The following is a 17,820-nucleotide window of genomic DNA, read 5'->3' on the forward strand; positions in this document are numbered from 1 at the left end:
GAGTTGAGTGGGAAGGACAGAAGGAGAAGGAGAGAGAATCCCAAGCAGACCCTATGATGAGTGGGGAGCCTGATGCAGGGCTCAGTCTCAGCAACCCTGAGATCATGTCATGAGCTGAAACCAAGAGTCGGACACTCAACTGACTGTGCCATCCAGGCGCCCCTCGTTTTTGTTTTTTTGTTTTTTAATTGAAATTTCTGATGAATCATGATCCAGCCAGTTCATTCTGTAGCTTTTTCACTAGCCTCTTACCTCCAGAGTTGTCCTCCTCATATGTTGAGTTATAAGAAACTTTGAGAACAGTGACTTTCAGGGAACTCCTCCCAGGTTTGTTTTTGCCCCATATAGCAAAGTCGGTGGTAAATTGAACCAGTGACTTCATGTGCCCCCCTGCAGACCATGCCCCAGGGCTATACAATGTACGGAACACAGATGCCTTTGCAGCAGACCCCACAGCCGCAGGCTGGCGGCGTGCTCCTGTCTCCCAACTACAACTCCAGAACCTATCCGGCTGCACATTCCAACCCCGCGCTGATGGAAAGACTCCGACAGATGCAGCAGCAGCCCAGTGGCTATGTTCAGCAGCAGGCGTCGCCTTACCTACAGCCCTTGACTGGCTCTCAGAGGTGGTATATGTGGAAATAATGATTGCAATAGTAGACACGCGAATTCTTGTCTTTGTTATACATTGTTTAGAGCATGGTGCTTTACAATAGTTTTTATGAGCTTGCATATTTGCATATAATTTGCCTTCTGTCATTTCATTTTTAGTAGCATCCAGATAGAGGATTAAAATAAGCAGTGCCTGATCTTGTTTATTTCACTCAAGGCCCCTGTAAACTCACATCTGCCACAATATGGGTGTAATATTTTAGATGATGCCAGCATGTTAGCTCCAGTGTTTTCCACTCTTTTAAAAAGATTTTTGGCTAAAAATATCTTAAGATGAAAAAATTGCTGATTATTGTTAGCAGCACCTTACTAGAATATTTTGATTAGAGCCATAAAGCCTGTGATTGGTTAATACTCATTGTGCATGGTGCCTGTAAGAGTTTTGTACTGTTTTAGTTTCTACCTTTCCAGCTTTAGCTATGGTTGGCAAAAGAGGATCACGAAAGATTCTTTCTCAGTTCTTGCTGTAATTGAATCCCATAGACATACTGCATGGTGACCACCAGCTATATGTGGCAATTTAAATTAAGACTAATTAAAGTTAAAATAAAAATTTAGTTTCTCAGTCACACTGGTCATGTTTTAAGTGTTCAATAACCACATGCAGCCAAGCAGAGCCAACTTTGAAGATGTGGTACCCGTGCGGTCATGCAGTGCACTGTGTTTAGAAAGATCCCGTGCTTAGTGGTCTACTGTCACCGTTTTGAAAATCCAACCAGTTTTTGATCAAGTAGCCTTATGTTTTTGTTTCACACTGAGACCCAGAAATTATGTCACTGGTCCTGGAGGCCACTAGCTATCTTACTGGACAGCACAGCTGTAGAACATTTTAGGCATCACGGAAACTTCTGTTGGATAGCATTGGTCTAGAAGAATTAAGTTTCATGCAAAATTTTACATTATATTAGACGGCAGCTTAGCTTTCCATGTGTTACATCTGTAACGTCAACACCAAGTTGTTATAGCTTGGAAAGTTGGCACGGTTGGTGGTAGCACATTTGGGAAAATAAATAAGATTGGAAAACATGCATTGTATTTATTATTATTCTAATAAGTGACAGCATAGCATATTGCCTGTGAAGTTGAACTTCAGAGCTCAACAGTTGTGGGTTTCAGTCCCACCCATGCTCTTTACTTACTGTCTGAATAACTTTGGGAATTTACTTCTCTAGCTCTCTGTTGTCTCATTTTTAAAATAGGGATAACAAAATGCCTATCAAAACCACACTGAGGTATCACTTCTCATCAGTCAGAATGACTAATTTCAAAAAGACAAGAAATAGGAGGTGTTGGCAAGGATGTGGAGATAAAGGGAGCACTTGTGGCCTGATGGTGGTGATGTAGATGGGCACAGCTGCTCTGGAAAACAGTACAGAGGTTCTTCACAAAATAAATAGAACTGCCGTATGATCCACAAATTCCACAGCTGGGTGTTTACCCAGAGAGTGCAACAACACTAATTTCAAGGGGTACATGACCCCTGTGTTTATTGCAGCATCATTTACAATAGCCAAGCTATAGAGGCAGCCCGGGTGTCCGTCAAAAGATGAATGGATAAAGAAGATGTCATGTAGATAAAGAATAGACTATTACTAAGCCATAAAAAGAATGAGTTCTTGCCATTTGTGACAACACAGACCTACAAAGTATAATGCTAACTAAAATAAGTCAGAGAGAGACAGATAGTGTACGATTTCACTGAAAAGTGGAATTTAAGAAACAAAACAATGAATAAACAAACAAATAGAAACAGACCAATACGTACAGAGAACAAACTGGTGGTTGCCAGAGGGAAAAGGGCAGAGTGATGGGCAAAATAAGTGAAGGGAATTGCAAGGGACAGATTTCTAGTTATAAATAAGTTATGGGGATGAAAACTAAAGCACAGGGAGTGTAGTCAGTACCATTGTACTTTGTATGGTGACAAGTGGTAACTACACTTACGGGGGTGAGCATTTCATAATGTATAGAATTGTTCACTCTCATCCATTCACTCTTTAACTGCAGGTCGGGCAGTTTGAATGCAAAATTTCTTATATGTATTTGGAAGAAAAAAACTGAGCTGTTTCTCATCTCCAAATCAATGTCCAAAATACACATGTCGACTATCTTTCAAATCAAAGTTTTAAATAGAATAGGAATAACAAAACCGCTGACCTCCAAGTATTGCTGTGGGGAGTGATAATACATTTCACACTCTTACTACCACTGTGCCTTCTCCAGAGTAAATGCTCAAATAATGTCACTTATTATTAAAAACCATCAAAATATTTTTTTAAGTAATTTAAACATTGCAATTTTATCTTAAGTAGGGAGCGTGTGTTCTGTCCTTTGTTCAGTGACTCCGTGTCTCACTGGGAATTGAGATTATTTTAATCACTGGTCTCTATCGCATGTGAATTGTACATTTGAGTACTGAACATGGTCGTTTCTTTGTGAATGTGCCTAATGTGCCAGTGGCACTGATTGAAAATATGACAGTTTGCCTGGGTGTGAAACCAACCTGTGTTCTTTTTTCACCAGACTGAATCATCAGTCCCTTCAGCAGAGCCCTCTGGTAGGTGGGGGAATCGATGCGGTGCTGACTTCCACACATCCAAGCCTTCCCTCGGTGCCCCTGCCTCAGGACCCGATGCGACCCAGGCAGCCACAGGTTCGACAGCAGCAGAGGCTCCTCCAGGTCCGTGGCTGGGTGGGGGGAGGGCAATGCATGAGGAGTTCTCAGTAGTCCTAAGAAATAAGAGGCGCTCTAAAGAAGCTTTCATTAAGTTCCAATGAACCCCGTGTAGCTGACCCTAGGAGCTCAACTGGTGTCATTTAGTTCCAGCTTGTCCAGGCTCTTCCTTTCTCTGTGCTTTTGCCAGGTTATGGGCAGGAGGGTGCATTTTGCTGCACATCGTTCTCCTTCCACAGGTTCAGGAGAGGGTAACCGGCTGCCTTTATCTTAATAGCATGAGCATCAGCTCACCCACCCACTGTTTAACTATAGGCCATGCAATTTGAATATAAAATTTCTTCTATGTGTTTGAAAACAAACAAAACCAAAATTGAGCTGCCCACAGCTTTCATCAGATTCCCAGAGGGGCCTGTCTGTAATCCAAAAAATTTTCTCTGACATTTCTGGTCCGATTTAAGCTCTGAAGCTAGAGTGACGTAGGTAGGCTGTTTCATATTGTCTCTGGCTATCCTTCATTTATTTGATGTAAGTATTTAAGTACCTTATAAAAAGGAATCCTCCTCTCGACACATTCTTGCTTCTGACTTACTCATTTAGGAAATATAGGCTACTTATGTTTACCAGTTCCATTTGTCTTCATTCTTAGCAAGTTTGTCCTATGTTATTAGATTGGGTATTGTCTGATGAGTCTGTACAGTGGACTCTTAGCAGTAATTCACCTTGCGATGCCCTGTCATTTTATGTGTTACTAAGAAAGCCTTAAAAACACCACAAAAATAGGGAGTCTAGTAGAACTGGGGGCCCGAAAGCTATACTCTTGGAATGAGTTTAATAACACTGTCATACAGAAAGGAACAGTAAAGTTATGCACATGTCTCAAACTTGACCCTGGTTGGAGGGAATAAAAAATACCTCCCCTGAGAATGTGAACCACAAGTTCAAGTGGGTTTGAGGTCTGAATTCAGTGTGATCCAAAAAGTCTTAGTTGACAGTACCCCCAGGTGATAGGCAGAAGCCAACACAAATCCTCCAGAGAAATGGGTTTTATAATTATAAAATATCATCAGTTGTAAGATGCCATTGGTCGCATCTCAATTTGTAGTAAGAGTTCAATAAGAAAATACACGAAAAAGACTCATTTGGTAATATTATTAAGAATAGTCATAATAATATTTTCATAAATACTTTTGTCTCAAGTTCTAGGAATATGTTTCAGAACTTAATGGAACTGATATCTATAGTTCCTTCTGTTTTAAATTTCTCTTTTCTAAATCACGAAGGAAAGTTATTACATTATTTATTTACTACTTCTGGCCTTACATTGCTTTTCAAGGCTGCAAATTTTGGAAGTGTTTTTTAATTGGTTAATATGTACTTTTTGTACTTTCTTTTTTATCCCAAGTAGCATAATATACCCTTCTGGTAATTTTTTCAGTACTACAAATTCCCTGGAGATAAAGGAAAGGGATTTGCTTCTGCTTCAGGATTATATTTACTCTTTTCTTGGTGACTGACTACCTCCATAAAGGAACAAACTGATAAATAGGAGGTTAAGTTGGATTTTTCTTGGAAGAATTCACAGAGTGCCAAATGGAGAATTGGCTGTATATTGTAATCATTATGGTTCTGATTCCACTTGCATTGCCCCAGTTGGGGGTGGCCCTGCCCAGACCTCCTGCTAGGATTCCATATCTATGAGTGTTGGCACTTAGTGGGAAATATCATCCGGTAATAGCTATTTATTACCTTGGCCTAAAGAAGACAAATAATTTGGGGGATATTTGCAAACCAACTTGGAAATGCAGAAGTTGAAAGAAGTCCAGCATTGTCATCATCAAGACGAAGTGCCTGGGTGGAGGACACATTGAAGGTCATGGGGACAAACCACCTATTAATATTTTCCTTTCCTCTGTGTCCCACATAGTGGATGAGTAGTGTGTGTTTCTTCCGTGACTTGGAAGTGTTTTCTAAGGGCTCTTTATTTATGCCAACTCTGTCACTGACATAATTTGTTTTTATGCCGGTAATTTTTGCCAGAACTTCCCACATACACATCTTCCTTTAAAAAAAATGTTCTAATCTTCAAGAATTACTCCTCTTCTTCTTCTTGTTTTTCTTCAAGAAGTCTACATTTTTCTTTAAGAAAAAAATTAATCCTCAAGAGTTCATCCAGATGTCATAGGGACTATAAAGGTAATTACTTAGTAGTCCCTTCCCAACCCGCTGGTGTAAGATAGGGTAAAGTATGTCCAAGAGCAGAGAACATGAGAAGTGTTAAAAACAGTAAGTGTAAAGGATGTCCCTAGACAGCGGAGGGCAGTATAGACAGTGAACACTGGGACAACAGAAGGAAGAGCCCTTTGGGGTTGTGGTGGTCCCAAGAAACCTACAAAGAGAACAGATTTAGGTCTTGCCCTTGAAAGATGAATGTTTGTCAGGACAAAGATGCAGGAGATAGGTATATATAATTTTTGTTGCAACAGCATAATTAGATAAAAGGTATATGGGGGAGGGAGGAGATTTGAATATATTACCCTCTCTGTTTAAGTGACTAATCCTTTTCTCTTTCTTTCCAGATGCAGCAACCCCCCCAGCCCCAGCAGCCCCCACAGCCCCAGAGTCAGACCCTTGGTCTTCAAGCGATGCAGCCCCAGCAGCCTTTGGTAAGGAAGCTGATGTTTTTGGAACCAAACATGTGGGGTTCTTCTTTAAAGGCAGGTGGCATTTTTCATCGCATAAGATTGTTTAAGAATTGAAATTGCTTGGGGCTCCTGGGTGGCTCAGTAGGTTAAGCCTCTGCCTTCGGCTCAGGTCATGATCTCAGGGTTCTGGGATCAAGTCCCACATCAGGCTCTCTGCTCAGCAGGGAGCCTGCTTTCCCCCTCTCTCTCTGCCTGCCTCTCTGCCTACTAATATTAAAATAAAATATCTCTGTGCATCAAATAAATAAATAAAATCTTAAAAAAAAAAGAATTGAAATTGCTTAAATGTACACTTGCAGATTTTCCCTAGAACTTTTATCAGAGTAGTATATTTGTTTTCACAGAAATGTATAAATAAATATTGGGGTTCAGTAAGTTATACCATTTTTCCTCTTCAAATTTTTTCAGACTTTTGCATGGACTAAAATATTTATGTTGAGACACCAATTTTTTCTAAACAATGTTAAAATGATAATTTATCTCTCTGAGTTTCTACTATGATTTCATAAAAGCATAAATGTGCTTTCTAAAATATTATCTTTACTGATATAAAGGAAACTCTGATTTCAGCCAGTTATTTTCTCTAAGAATTTTCATATAATCTGTCATCATATAATTAACTTCTTTAGCTTTGTAAGTTAGATTTTGAAAATGTTAAGTGCATAGCATCTGTGTTTTCTGAACCACAATAATTTACAACATCCTTTACTTTTCCAAGTGCCATATCCCTGCTTTGTTATTTACTTATGCAGTTTTCTTTAAATTACCTTTTTCTATTTTCTTAAATAAGTATATTCTAAAAAGAAGAGTTTTTACTACTGTGATCAGTGGTCACATCACCTGCCACATACTGGAAATATCTGTAAAAATAAATACTTGCCCTGAAGGTAACTGAATGACGAGTTGTGTGAATGAGCACTGCGTAACAGGAGCTGGCTTGCTGCACTTTGGCAACCCTAGTAGAGACTGTCTTCAGGACAGGAGTAGAAAGATGGGTGGTTTCACAACTTTTGCAGTAAAGAAAGAACAACAGAGCCAGGGCTGTGGTACAGCAGGAGAGAGCAGATCACTAGAGCTGGGTGATAAAGGACAGATCTGATAACGGAGGGTCAGCAACTGGAATAGGGCAACTTGGTGCATTTTACAAATTTCTGCCTTGGCGGGTTTAGTCCCCATTATTAAGGAAATTCTTCTTCATCGTGAATCTAGTTTTTCTAGCTCCAATTTTTTTTTTTTATATCTGTGACATTTACTGTAGTGCATCTTAAAAATCCTTTCTTAAGGAGAGGCAGTATATAAACATTCACAGACAGCCTACATTCTTCCTCGTCAGTGGTGTCTTAGCAGGGGGGACTTGACTTACAAGTGTCGTGGCAGGGACTCCTTGGGATGGGATACTGCTACTTCACCCTAGTATCTCACCCAAGAACAAGATATAACTGTATTTTGAAGTAATTTCAAACAGAAGAATTACAGAATAATAAAATTATCATAAATCCTCTTCCCAGATTCACTAATAACATGTTGTTACTTTTCCTTTATTATTCTTTCTACACACACACACACACACACACACACCCGTCTGTACGTATGAGTCTCATGCCTCTTACATCAGCACTATTTTAGTTGCTTTATATGTAACATATAAGAAGTACATAAAATATTAAATGTATTAGTTTTTTTATTCTTAGAGAATCGTGCTATATAAATACAGATGGATATTGATATCAGGTGCCTGAAATGGTTATTTTGGGTTGGGTAAAAAAAATAAACATTTGACTCTGTCACAAAGTTAAACTTATAGGGCTGGGGGTGGAAGTTGTCTTTAAGCTTCTTAATCACAATTCTTAATTATAAGCTTCTTAATTATAATTTGAAGCAGAGGATCAGCTTTTGCAGAGTTGAGAAGAGACTCTAGGCCCGTGTTCCACTAGAATGAAAGCATATCTAATATAAGGAAATTTAATATCTTTCTATTCACCTAATAGTTTCACAAATATTTAATAAATTTATTATGTGTAAAGAATATATATCAGATTTATTCATTTTTGACCTCTAAGACAGTTTTGAAGTTTTTAATGTCATAGGTTGTATTTTACTCACTAGCTTAAAATACAACCTTGAGATTAAGCGGGTTAGTCAAACATTGCCCATGATTTTTTCCCACTGTGTTCATAGTAAAGTAATTTCAGAGAAACAAAAAACTTCATTACAACAGTCTTAATGGGTAGTAAAATCCATAGTAGGTTTTCTCCCGTCCTTTTTTCTTTTGAGCTGAAGTCTTTTCTTAAAAGCTATTTTGGAAGCATAATTCTTATTTTTATATTTAGAACACTGTATTATAATCTAGACAGCAATTATTTTTACAAAGGCAGAAATACTGTTTATGTCATAGTCTTAGGATAGGTTAGGAAATTTAAAATATCACTTAGAGCCACAGGTTTCAGAATTAGAAGTTAAAGGATAGTCTTAGAGTTTTATATTATGTAATTTGTTCTTTTTTCAGCATACTTTTATATACTTACAAGTTTATTAGCATAGTCTACATGTTTGTAATTTTATATAGCTATTAAGTCCGTCAGCTGTATTCTTCTGCTGTTACTTGCTTCACACCCCATCTACTACTGCTGAACATTGGTATGTTTTCAATTTCTCAAATAATACTGTTAGGAATATTTCAATAGATATTCTGTTTCTCTCTCTCTCTCTCTCTCTCTCTCTCTCTTTTTTTTTTTTAAGATTTTTAATTTATTTATTTGTCAGAGATCACAAGTAGGCAGAGAGATAGGCAGAGAGAGAGAGAGGAGGAATCAGGCTCCCTGCTGAGCAGAGAGCCCGATGCGGGGCTTGATCCCAGGACCCTGGGATCATGACATGAGCCAAAGGCAGAGGCTTTAACCCACTGAGCCACCCAGGAACCCCTCTATTTCTCTTTTTTGTTTTTGTTTTTGCTTTCTTACAATAAAGGAAAATAGAAGCCTAAGAATAAAGTTATCTCTCATAGTATATCTTCAGAACAGCAGTAGCAGAAAGCCTTAGCAATATTAAGAAGAAAATTATATTTCTTGTAATTTTTTAACATGTGATATCATTTCTTTGCTGGAAACTGAGCAGTAAGCTGGCTCTGGAAGAGAAGTCAGCTCTGATTCATTCGGAGTTCTGAGTCATGGTGTGTCAGGGGAGAAGTGGTATTGGTCACACAGCCACCACCCTCCGTGTGGCTGTGGGGTGACATCCAGCAGTCAGTTCAACTAGTGCTTATTTGTTCTGTACAGTAGAGGCTGGCACTGGGCCAGAGGTTATGAGCACAGTAATGAAGCGCCCAGCATGCTCCTTGCCTCCAGATAGCTTAGAATCCTAGGAAACCATTGAACAGTGGCTTGGCTTGTGGGAAGCAGGAAAAGTACTAGAGAGGCAAGGGCTCCCATGACACAGCACCACAAACTGGGAGGCCTAAACAACAGAAACATGTTATCTCACAGTTCTGGAGGTTGGGCATCTGAGCTCAAGGTGTGGGTAGATTTGGTTCCTTCCAGGGGCCACGAGGGAGAAACCTGTTCCAGGCCACTCCCTCTTCCTTGGTTTGCTGGTGATAATCTTTGCCTTTCCCTGGTTCATCGAAACAAACATGATCTCTACCTTCATCCTCTCACGATGTTCTCACTGTTAATGTGTGTTTTTGTCCAACTCTCCCTTCTTTATAGAGACACCAGTCACTTTGGATCAGGTCCAATCCTCATGATCTCATTTTAACTTGATTACCTCTGTAAAGACCCTTTCTCCAAATAAGGTCATATTCTGAGGTCCTGGGGGTTGGGATGCCAACAAAGCTTTTCAGGACAACATAACTCAATCTATAACAGAGGTCAGGAAGGGTATGAGAAGCTTGGGAAGGCTTGTTGGAGGAGGTTGAATGCAGTGAACCTGGAAAAGCAGTAGCAATTTTTGAGTTCTCTTTGTCCCCTCGTTGACAGCAGTAGCAGGGGACACGCGGCACAATGCTTATTAACACCCACATAGGCAGTTTGGTCCCCACCATAAAAAGTGAACCTACAAGTCAAAATTGACTTAGAACAGAAATTGGTGCTTCTTCAAAAAGCATCTTCAGAATGCAGCTTGTCCGTGAAAAGAGGAACAAAGTGTTAAAGCCCCATGCTGACACATTAAATGTGAAGTCAGCTTACTGTCAATGCTTGTGTTGTCCTTTGCTTACTTAAGTTGCTGGAAAATTATATTTGGCCTTTCTAGTTCTGACCTATATTATAGTTCTTGACTTGAAAAATACCTTTAAAGTTTTTGAGTTGCAATGATTAGCTCTTAACTAAATATATTAACAGGCTGTGATCTTTTCTTTAAAGCTGCTTTTTAGCTTTTAAAGCTTTAAAAAGTTGGCTTTTTAAAGTATTTCATCCTTGTGTCAGTATCACATTATATTGAATATAATGCCTTACAAAAATATGCACAATGGAAGCAGTAGTTACTTAAATGATCACATTAATTTTTAGCCAGAAATCATGTGTGAAATTGTCATATATTCTTCTGTGTGAAATTATCATATAATCTTCCTAAAAAATATTCATATGTTCCATTCAGAAAAATTGTGAGAAAATTTTCCAATGCCTCTAGAATTCAAAATTAGCCAGATGGTATTTTCTTTTTCAAATGGAAAAAATCAGTTAAGAGAAATTTACTGCGCCATGTCACCTTTCTTTGCATGAATTTGGACTGTTTATTTTTCCTTTTTGGAGAGAAAGGAAGAGTAATTCTTAGATGGAAGATAGGGAAGACATTTGTGGGAGATTTCTGGTAATAGGACAGATAGATTTTTTTTCCACTAAAAAAAACTGTCCAGATTTTTAAAAAATGGCTGCATGCAAGTTACTAGTGAAAGTGCAAATAAATGCCAAATCCTCTGAAATCTATTGGTGCCGGTCCTTTCCAAGTGTGCCCCCTTGCAAATGCCAGTGTCTAACCATGCATCCTTCTGTCCAGGCACTCAGTGGAAGGGCCCACACAGTTCCGCAGTCCTTGTGCTGGAGCTGGTACTGATGAAGGGGTGTATTCTGACCATCAGAGGAGCCCATAGCTCTCCGCGCTCTCTCAGTTGGCAGCGCAGGTTTCAAATACATGTTGCCTTGGTGCTTTGTCCTTTGCTCACTGATTGTGTGCTCCCAGTTTTAAGTAATAGCTGTCCAGAGGCAGGAACTGTTTTTCACTCACTTTGGTGTTCCTAGAACCCCAAAATGTGCCTGGACTTGGTTAACTATTGTTGATTAACTTGTTTGTTGAATGTTCTAGCAACAAAGGATGAGAAGCCCCACATGTGATCCATAAATAAAGGAAAAAGATGGTTCCTGCTGCTGCTACTGCAGAGAAGGACCCAAGGAAGCCAGCTTTTCTGAGACAGAAATGATTCAGTGGCATTTATTTTGATAGAAATTACTAGCTTAGAGATGCATTTTGCCTTAGTAATGAGTGAGCAGGACATTAAATATTCTTGAATAAGCATGTGCTGTCAAAATAGGGATTTTGGGATTAGTCCAAATACATCATAATAAATTTTTAAATTACTGTTTAGAGTTTAGCAGCGAATGTGTTTAGTGGAGAGTAGCTCTGCCTTGTGGGCTGGTTGGCTGTACCTGACAAACATTGTTGAGCTCTGTGATTTGTCTTGTGGTTGCAGCAGGAACATGGCACAGCTCCTGTCCCCAAGAAGAGCAAAATTCAAAATACTAGGGAGAGAAGCAATTGTCACATTATACCGTATTTGATAGTAAAGGCATTTCCACAGGATACAAGAGCAGTGGTTTGCTCTTCAAATTCCTAAGGGAGGAGGTAAGCACTTGAGCTGATCTTTGAAGGACAAGCAGATTTTTAAGAGCTTGTAGGGTAGGATGAAGGGGGAAGGAAGGTTTTCTAGGAGGAGGGGTTAACATTTGTAGAGGCATAGAGGTGAGCAAAACTGTGAACATCTCCTGTATGGATAGAGTCCAGAAAAATCTTTCATCTTTATTTATCAGATTTAAGGAGGGAAGGTCAAACATACACAGATTGTGGTTTTTAGATTTATTTTACTTCCAGTAAGCCTCAGTTGTCCCATGAACGGACCTGTCTTGGTAAATTAAAAGTTCCAGCTCCCACTACAGGGGTGATTCCAAAATATAGCCAAGCATCAGAGTAATTAAGGGAACAATTTGAAAATACAGATTTCTACCACATTTGCCCCCCAGAAATTTTAACTCAGGAAGTCAGGGGAAGAGCCTAAGATGATGACTCTTTAAATTCCTCCTGATGGCTTTATGCTTCTTCAGCCAGTTTTTTGCAAAAGTTCAGTGACTTGATTTGAAATGCTCCCCACTGAGGTTTCTGTGGGGAGCTGGTGGCATGCTCTCTTTCCTTGGCTCTAGGTGCCCAGGGCCCAGGGAAGTCGTAAATTGGGTCTCTTTCCTGCTGATAGTCACATACAGGTGGAAGCAAGGTAAATTTTGTATCAGAGTGGCCTTGAGAGAAACAGATGACGGAAAACACCACAACGGAGGAGACTGTGGACTGAACCTGTATTCTTGGTGGTGGGGGTGGGGACTGCCAAAAGAAACTGGTCTGTTTCTGGCCTTGGAACCGCTTCTCATTCAAAAATTACTGTGGGCCCAAAGAGCTTATGCATGTCTATTAATACTTATTATATTAGAAATTAAAACAAATATTACCAATATTTGCTAATATATTTAAACTTCTCATTAGATTTTAACCAGAAATAACAATTTTATGAATAATAAATATATAAAATAATTTTCAAAATAAAAAATTAGTGAAAATGACCTTGTTTACGTTTTTGAAAATTAGTTTGTCTGAATAAATTGAAGACATCGTTGCTATATCACATGTTATATAGCTTCTGAAAATCTGCACTGTGTGTTCCTGAGACAAGGAGAAGGAGAACAACTAATGCCTTAGGATTATTATGAAAATGGTTTTGACTTTGCAGTTCCCTCCTAATAGTCTTGGGGTCCCCCGGAGGTTATCCTCTCTTAAGACCACCCAGCAGAGCACCCGCTACCTGCCAACACATGCGCATGCGTACTCACACACCCGTGCATGTGAGCTTCCTGTGTATTAGTTATCACCCAGGTTCCTCAAAATACACTCTGAGGGGATCACTACCACGTTTCATTCTGCGAATTACTCTTTGGAGCAGATTTTAAATGAGCATAAAAGAAGACAGCTAAATATCTGTTGAATGAATGAATGTTAGATATTTATGCACTGGGTACCTCAGTATGTTAGTTAGTAAAGTGATAAGTTTAGACATCGGACACCTGGGTGGCTTAGTCGGTTAAGCTTCTGCCTTCGGCTCGGGTCATGATTCCAGGGTCCTGGGATTGAGCCCCACATCGGGCTCTCTGCTCAGTGGGGAGTCTGCTTCTCCCTCTCCCTCTGCCATTCCCCCTGGTTGTGTGCAGGTGCGCGCGTGCTCTAATAAATAAAGTCTTTAGCAAAAAAAAGTTTAGACATCGTTGCAGCCCACCATTTGGAATCTGTGATTATTTCCAAGTAAATTAATATTTGGAAGCTAATATTCCCAATTAAAGATAACACTGGATCGCACTTAAGGTAGGAAGTTCTGAATCCAGAAGGCTTTGTCTGAATCCTTGCCCCATTACTTACAGGGATCACGGGCAAGTGACTGCATACCGTGGAGTCTCGTTTCCCTCAGCCGTAAAATGAGAGTAATAGTAGTAAAGGTTCACAATCCCTTATATTCATTTCTAAAATTCAAACTGATTTAAGACATTTTATTTTGAAATGGAAATTTTATTTGTAACTTATTGAATAGCAAAGGCTGACCTGAACAGACCTAAGTCTTTTTTCATTTAATCTGCCTGATAGGACTAGTTGTGTGTTTTGCTGCAGAAATTTAGTGTCTGATTATGTAGTACTGTCTTAGGACTTGGTCAGTCTGTATATTATGGATGTGTCATAGTAAATTGCATATACAAGGACTTCGGATAAAGGACTGAGGATAGGTATCACCTGTTCAGGCGTAAGTGGACTAATGTATACATACAGTGTCTAGAACACTGCTGAACACATGGTAGCATATTTGGTTTTGTTAAATAGGTAGTATTTCCAAATAAACATAGAAACCACTGAATAGAAAAGAAAGCACTTTATTTTACTAACATTTCCACATGAATGAAAGTTGGAGTTTTATTTTTCCCTCTTGATTTGGGCAATAGAAAGAAAAAAACAAAAAATGGGCAAGGTGCTGTTCTCCTGCTTTGTATCTGAGAAAATAATAACACTGGCTGACCTTCATCCAGCATCCCATGGGAGGGCATAGCTCCAAGTGGGTCCTGGACGGAGGGCACTGCTCTGCCTCATCAGGTTCTTGTTTCCATCCATACAAGGCAAGGCCTGTGGTGCTTGAACAAATCCTCCCATCAGAGAGCTTTGACGTGGCCAAGGAAAATGGTTTATGATGGCATGACCCTAACTGGCCAGCTGGTGAAGGATGAGATAACAAGGAGGTCTGACCTCTGGGGCCACCCCTGGAGTGGACTCCTTCATCACGCGTCTTCCAATAAATGCGAAGTGACCACCCAGAGAGTGGGATTTTGAAAGGATTGAGCACTTCAGATGCTCCCCAGGTGTACATCAGGGTGTAGATGAAAATTAACGTATGCCTGCTGGGCTTGGCACTTTGATGGGAAAATGTGGGTGGTGTGTTGTGGACCGAGCCCGGCTCGTAGTCCCTGTCCTCATCCGCTCCAGGCCACGCAGGCTGACCACCATCCTGTCTTCTGTCACATTTCCAGTTCCCCAGGCAAGGCTTGCAACAGACCCAGCAGCAACAGCAGACGGCGGCCCTGGTGCGGCAGCTCCAGAAGCAGCTTTCTAGTAAGTACACCACGTCACAGAACACAGGGCTCCTCGCGAGCAGAACACACGTGGCGGCTCCTCACACACTGCACTGTCTTCCTTCAGTACCATGTTCATCTTCATTTGAGTCCAGGCTGGCTTGGCTTGGCTTGGCTTGGTTTGGTTTGGGTGTAAATGCTTGCCCACTCTTCCGTTGCCGCTGCAAAGTCTTGGTCTTTTTTCTGAGTTCAGTGAAGGTGTTTTCCTCTTGCTTCTGTCTGAACCTGGAAATGTATCTTTTCATGGGGGAGACCCATGGGGCAGTGCAGGTACCCTTTATATCAAGCTGGAAGGTTCAGAGACCAACTTAGCTGATGCCCTCAAGCATGCGGACGAAGGAGGTGGCCTCCCAGAGTCTCCCGTCGAGAATGGCCAGCCGTAGACCTGTCTCCTGGCCACTGGGGCCGTGACTGTTCTTGCCACTGTGCCGTCCTGTCCTTCTGCTAACAGTGCAGAGAACTCACAACCTGCTAAACTGCAGGCAGCAGAGCAGGGTGCTTTGTCCCCAGTAATTTTGCTGGCTGTGCTGGTGTGATTTTTTTTTTTTTTTTTTTTTTAATCGTGCTGTCTCTCTAGAGCGATGCCAACAATGCATTCCAGCACACCCTTCTAGATGCCAGCCACATGCACTCATGAATCGAATCCCCCCTGTGATGCAAAGAATATTGGCCTGGGACTTGGGAAGTCTGAATTTGGTGCCAACTCTCCCACCATTGTCTGGATCGTGTACTTGTTCACCCATGCAGTGAGGAGACTAGCAGGACTGGCAGTTTCTCCTGTGTCCCCTATTATGTGCTTTGGAGGTATGGAGTGAAGGCCAGCTAGTCCTAAAGACAGCTGTGCGACTCTGGTAGGATACTGTCAGGAAGAGGGTCAGTTAGGACTGAGGGGCAACTCGGGTTTGGTCTTGATTTTCTGCCTGGCTGCTGTCTGTGTTGATTTCCTGGCCGAGGGAATGCCCCTCATATACCTTGTGTCTCTACCAGGGCATAACTGAGGTCTTTTTGTTGTTGTTTTTCTTCTTTTTTCTTTCTTTTCTTTAAAAATATGCCCCTCTTTTAACCTCATTTCATTTGTTAAATCGTTTAGATTGGTCTTCTTTTCTAACTACTGTTCAGTAGGTGTGGTCTGTTATATGTGTGGTTAAAATTCCATTGTTTTATTCAAGAATTCATACTTTCACATGGCTGAAGAGACAATTTTATTTTAAGGCAGAGACAATATGCTTAGATTTTAGATTTTTTTCCTAGTGTTTAGAAGTAAGTACCTGTGAGTTTTATGCAGTGACACCTGTTTTGGGAGTGTATCTACTATTTCCTGTTTCCCAGAGCTCATGATATGCAGGTTTTTGGGTTTTTTTTCCATCTGTCATTGATGGAGCACTTTCTGGGACCCAGGCACTCTGACTTTACATAGATTAATGCGCTTAATTGCTAAACTGCCCCATGAGCCAAGGTATTACTATTCCCATACCATAGATGAGGAAACAGCTAAAGAAAAGGGAGAGTGACTCATCTGCACAAGGTTATTCAGCTACAGGTAAGGGGCAGAGCTGGGACTTGAACTCAGATGGCCCCCTTCCAGAGCCTACCTCTTCACTACACTCTGCTCCCTGCTATTAGCAGTATGCCAACCTCTGCTGTTGAACTGCCCACTACACAACTCCAGAGGGCTCCTTTTGCGTCATAACCCATGTGAATGGAGCCTCTGGATTGGAATAGTCCCACCAGAGTTGGGGAAGCAGTAGTTATTTCTAAGTCCCTGTCATTTTTTTCGGTGCCTGCTCCTCCCATAGCTAGACACACACCTGAGTCAGTGCACATAGCCACTGTCACACGTGTGGACACCCTTACATACTTCCCTCTTACATATCTTATATGGCCATTTGTAGAAGATTACCCTATTTCATGCCACTTCTCTCACTTACTATAATGTGCATGTTAAAGTCCAATCTCTGATCGGTTTTATAAACGTTTTGGGAACTTTCAGTATTTTACAATACTCAGAGCCCTTTCATATGTTAGTATTGACTTGTTTCTTAGTTGAGACACACAGGCTTTAGAGGGGCTGGTTACTGTCCACAGGCTTTGTGCTGGCTGGTGTAGGACTCTGACGGAGAGCCCGTGTGCCGTGGAGTGCATGCAGTTGTGCATGCAGTACGGTGTTCGGACCTTCCCGCCCAGGTCCCCGGGCTAGCGGGCACTCCTTGGCCAGTCGGTCTTTTCTCCTATTCTTGAGACTGGTATGGAGAACAAGAGGGTAACATCTGTCTGTGGCATAATTTTGCATTTGCGATTTTATTTGAATTTATTTCTCCCATTAGGTAACCAGCCACAGCAAGGAGTGACTCCCTATGGGCATCCATCACACTTTTGAATCTGGAAGAGGACAAGACATAAAGTTTTATGTTTGCACTGAAATCAAATTTAATGCATCAGTCATCTCTGGAAATGTCCCTTTGTTCTTTCCTTTCTTTGAAGTTTTCTTATATTTTGTGCTACATTTCATATAGAGGAGGTATTTAAAACAAAAAGGAGGAAGTGTGGTTTGGGGTTTTTTGGTTAAATTCAACTTTAAAGGAGATATGAAAATGTGGATCATGTGGGCCTACTCCAGGAAGAGCGCGGTAGCAGATCTTTTGAAATTGGTGCTTTTTTTTGAATCTCACAGAAAGAATGAATTATGGTGGATTTAAAATATGTATGTATTCATTAATGATGCAGTTTGTTGTTTTCTTCTTCCCCCCAAACTGTGCTGGACCAAACTACTGATTTGAAAGGCGTGTCAGATCTTGACAGGAGAGTGACCCCTTTATTCTGCTTTCACCTTTGGTGGTGAAAAGGACATCTA

The 17,820-nt window shown here is 40.7% G+C and overlaps 1 protein-coding gene across 2 annotated transcripts in view; it reads left to right on the forward strand.

The window, feature by feature from the left end:
* MED12L (mediator complex subunit 12L) overlaps window positions 1–17,346 on the forward strand; it is a gene marked incomplete at its 3' end in the record, with an annotated part of 315,066 nt that extends 297,720 nt beyond the window's left edge. For both annotated transcript variants that reach the window (XM_080823907.1, XM_080823908.1), the window contains 5 exons: window positions 397–626; window positions 3,196–3,352; window positions 5,926–6,012; window positions 14,868–14,949; window positions 17,294–17,346. In XM_080823907.1, the coding sequence (XP_080680033.1) occupies window positions 397–626; window positions 3,196–3,352; window positions 5,926–6,012; window positions 14,868–14,949; window positions 17,294–17,346 (609 nt within the window). The remainder of the gene's footprint in view (window positions 1–396; window positions 627–3,195; window positions 3,353–5,925; window positions 6,013–14,867; window positions 14,950–17,293) is intronic.
* Window positions 17,347–17,820: the final 474 nt, after the last annotated feature.

This window comes from Martes martes (genome assembly GCF_963455335.1).
Source record: "Martes martes genome assembly, chromosome: 1".
Classification (NCBI taxonomy): Eukaryota; Metazoa; Chordata; class Mammalia; order Carnivora; family Mustelidae; genus Martes; species Martes martes.